The sequence below is a fragment of the Mandrillus leucophaeus genome, unplaced genomic scaffold, assembly GCF_000951045.1.
Source record: "Mandrillus leucophaeus isolate KB7577 unplaced genomic scaffold, Mleu.le_1.0 Scaffold141, whole genome shotgun sequence".
NCBI lineage: Eukaryota > Metazoa > Chordata > Mammalia > Primates > Cercopithecidae > Mandrillus > Mandrillus leucophaeus.
In genome coordinates, this window is record NW_012101377.1 from 2,102,265 (window position 1) to 2,105,606 (window position 3,342).

General features: G+C 48.2%; 1 protein-coding gene across 1 annotated transcript in view; it reads left to right on the forward strand.

Annotated features, from left to right (window-relative positions):
* The window catches only part of TXLNA (taxilin alpha), a 24,414-nt gene that overhangs the window by 5,569 nt on the left and 15,503 nt on the right, over nucleotides 1-3,342 (forward strand). The window contains exon 3 of the mRNA XM_011974100.1: nucleotides 2,323-2,540. Within this exon, the coding sequence (XP_011829490.1) occupies nucleotides 2,323-2,540 (218 nt within the window). The remainder of the gene's footprint in view (nucleotides 1-2,322; nucleotides 2,541-3,342) is intronic.

Consider the following 3,342-nt stretch of genomic DNA (forward strand, 5'->3'; position numbering starts at 1 on the left):
CCGTGTTAGCCAGGATGGTCTCAATCTCCTGACCTCGTGATCTGCCTGCCTCGGCCTCCCAAAGTGCTGGGATTACAGGCGTGAGCCACCGCACCCAGCCTATTTATTTATTTATTTAGAGATGGAGTCTCGCTCTGTCACCAGGCTAGAGTGCAGTGGCATGGTCTTGACTCACTGCAACCTCCGCCTCCCAGGTTCAAGCAGTTCTCGTGCTGCAGCCTCCCGAGTAGCTGGAATTACAGGCGCACGCCACCACGCCTGGCTAAATTTTGTATATTTCAGTAGAGACAGGGTTGACCATGTTGGCCAGGATGGTCTCGATCTCTTGACCTCGTGATCTGCCCGTCTCGGCCTCCCAAAGTGCTGGGATTACAGGCGTGAGCTACTGCGCCTAGCCTCTAAGTATTTATGTTAAAATTAATTCATTCCACACACATTTATTAATATTTTCCTGTAGGGAACTTTACTCATCTGTAAAATGGGGAATGTCATACCTGCCTAATGACATTCTTGTAAGGATTAAATAAAAGGTGTAAGGAAGATAAGCACCCTTTTAGAGTGATCCAGCCAGGGGAAAATTGCTGATGCAAGAGAGGAAATGAGTTGTTGGAGTGGTGGTGTGAGTAGAGGAGGGGACCTGAGGCCCAGTACCCAAGAAGGGGGTTTGGCTGTGGTAACCATATGGCTAGGTCTGTGTGACTGGAGGAGAGGACAGGGCAGGTGTACTGGCAGATGTGGAGCTTCTGCCCCTGATTCTCTGGTTTCTTCTGTGTTTTGAGATTTGATGAGGACGATGAATAGTTAGTTGTCTGGAAGGAGAGGAGTGTGAATAGCATGTGCATTGTGTTGAGATTGCTGCTTTTCCTGAAATTGGTGGCCGTGAATTTAAAGTGAGACTCTTCAAGTAGGGTTGTTTCAGTACTGGTGTAAAGCAGGAAGGTGCTTTACTAGGGTTGCAGTATTACTGGGGAAGGGCCAAGAGAGTTGAGGGTGTAAGAAATCTAAGCCAGGTAATAAGGTAAGTGGTTATTTTAAAGGAGAGTGGAAGGATGGTTGAGTCAATGGATTGGAGGTCCTTATAGGGTAAGAGATTTTCTGAGGATCACAGATATTGATTGGAATAAGCTAAAAAGATAGGTGATGGTAGTCCTGGCCTGGGGTGCTGGAAATTGAGATAGTGGGTGTGCTGTCTGGTAGTGACAAAGTCTAGATCTGCGCTGTCCAAGATAAATTCGTCTCTAGCTAATTGACATGTGGCCAGTCTGAATTTGGACGTGCTGTAAATGTAAGATAGACATCAGATTTTGAAGACTTAAGCAAAAACAAAGAATATAAAACATTTCACTTCTTTTTTTGTTAGATAGTGTCTCAGTCACCCAGGCTGGAATACAGTGGCGTGATGTCCTGCTCCCAGGTTCAAACGATTCTCCTGCCTCACAGCCTCCCAAGTAGCTGGGATTACAGGCATGTGCCACCAAACTGGCTGCTTTTTTGTATTTTTTTTAGTAGAAACGGGGTTTCACCGTGTTGGCCAGGCTGGTCTTGAACTCCTGACCTCAAGTGATCTGCCTGCCTCGGCCTCCCAAAGTGCTGGGATTACAGGTGTGAGCCACCGCTCCCGGCCTCCCTTTTTTACATTGATTCCGTGTTGAAATTGTAATGTTTTGGATATTGGGTTACAATAAATATATTACTAAAATTAATTTCACCTGTTTTTTACTTTTTCAGTGTGGCCAGTAGAATATTTTTAATTATTTATGTGGTTTGCATTATATTTCTGTTGTATAGGCCTGGATAGGGTCATGGGAGGGGAACTGAGCTGGAGAAAGGAGTGGGTTTGTGGAAGAACTGAAGGACTGGGAGACCAGGGAGTCAGAAGGAATCTGTTGATACTGAAGTGGCCAGAAATGAGAAAAGTAATTGTGCTGGGGAGAGTGCTGATGAACCCAGTGCTAACGTTTTGAAGGAATGTAAGGGAGCGATGGGGGTCTGTTAATAGGCACAAGGTAGGGTAGCAGGTGGTCTCATCCTTGGGCATGAGTGTCCAGCAAGTTGGGGAAATGCAACAGCTTGAAGTGGCTCTAGTGGCCCAGAGTCAGAGCTGGAATAGGAATTGGCATCTGCTGGCTGCGTGGCCCCTGCTTGCCCTAGTGAGTGTCCATTTCTCTGTCCCTATGGTGGAGGCTTCGGGGTTAGTGTGAGTTCATGGGAGGAGTGTGTAAGCAACAGCACAGCATCAGCCCATGAGAGCACTCCTGGTCTGAAACGGTGCGGTTCAGGGCAGCTCAGGAGAGCCTAGACCCGAATAGTGGTCCCCACCAGGAAGGCCTCACAGGATGCTCACCTGCCCTCCCTATCCCTGTCCCCAGCTGGAGGAGCACCGGAACTCACAGAAGCAGATGAAGCTCCTGCAGAAGAAGCAGAGCCAGCTGGTGCAAGAGAAGGACCATCTGCGTGGTGAGCACAGTAAGGCCGTCCTGGCCCGTAGCAAGCTTGAGAGCCTATGCCGTGAGCTGCAGCGGCACAACCGCTCCCTCAAGGTAGGCCTGGGCCCCCTGGAACAGGTGACTCTGATTTCCTTGATTTCCACTTAATGTTTCTTTCATGGGCTTTCCTCTTAAAAAGTAATGGAGGCTAGGCCTGGGTGCAGTGGCCCACATAAGTGATTAAAAATCTTCTGGCCACTCTAAAAAAGTAAAAAGAAACAGGTGAAATTAATTTTAGTAATATATTTAACCCAACATCCAAAACATTACAATTTCCACATGGAATCAGTGTAAAAAAGCAAGGCTGGGCGTGGTGGCTTACGCCTATAATCACAACACTTTGGGAGGCTGAGGTGGATGGATCACTTGAGGCCAGGAGTTTGGGACCAACCTGGAAAAAGAAACCCCATTCTACTAAAAATACAAAAAATAGCCAAGTGTGCTGGCACATGCCTATAATCTCAGCTACTTAGATGGCTGAGGCATGAGAATTGCTTGCACCCGAGAGGCTGAGGTTGCAGTGAGCCAAGATTGCACCACTGCATTACAGCCTGGGCAACAGAGTGAGACTTGGTGTCAAAAAAAAAAAAAAAGTGCAGACTTGTGGCATAGAAATACACTTTCTCGGCCGGGCGTGGTGGCTCACACCTGTAATCCCAGCACTTTGGGAGGCCGAGGCGGGTGGATCACGAGGTCAGGAGATGGAGACCATCTTGGCTAACACAGTGAAACCCCGTCTCTACCGAAAATACAAAAAAAAAATTAGCCGGGCGTGGTGGTGGGCGCCTGTAGTCCCAGCTACTCGGGAGGCTGAGGCAGGAGAATGGCGTGAACCTGGGAGGCGGAGCTTGCAGTG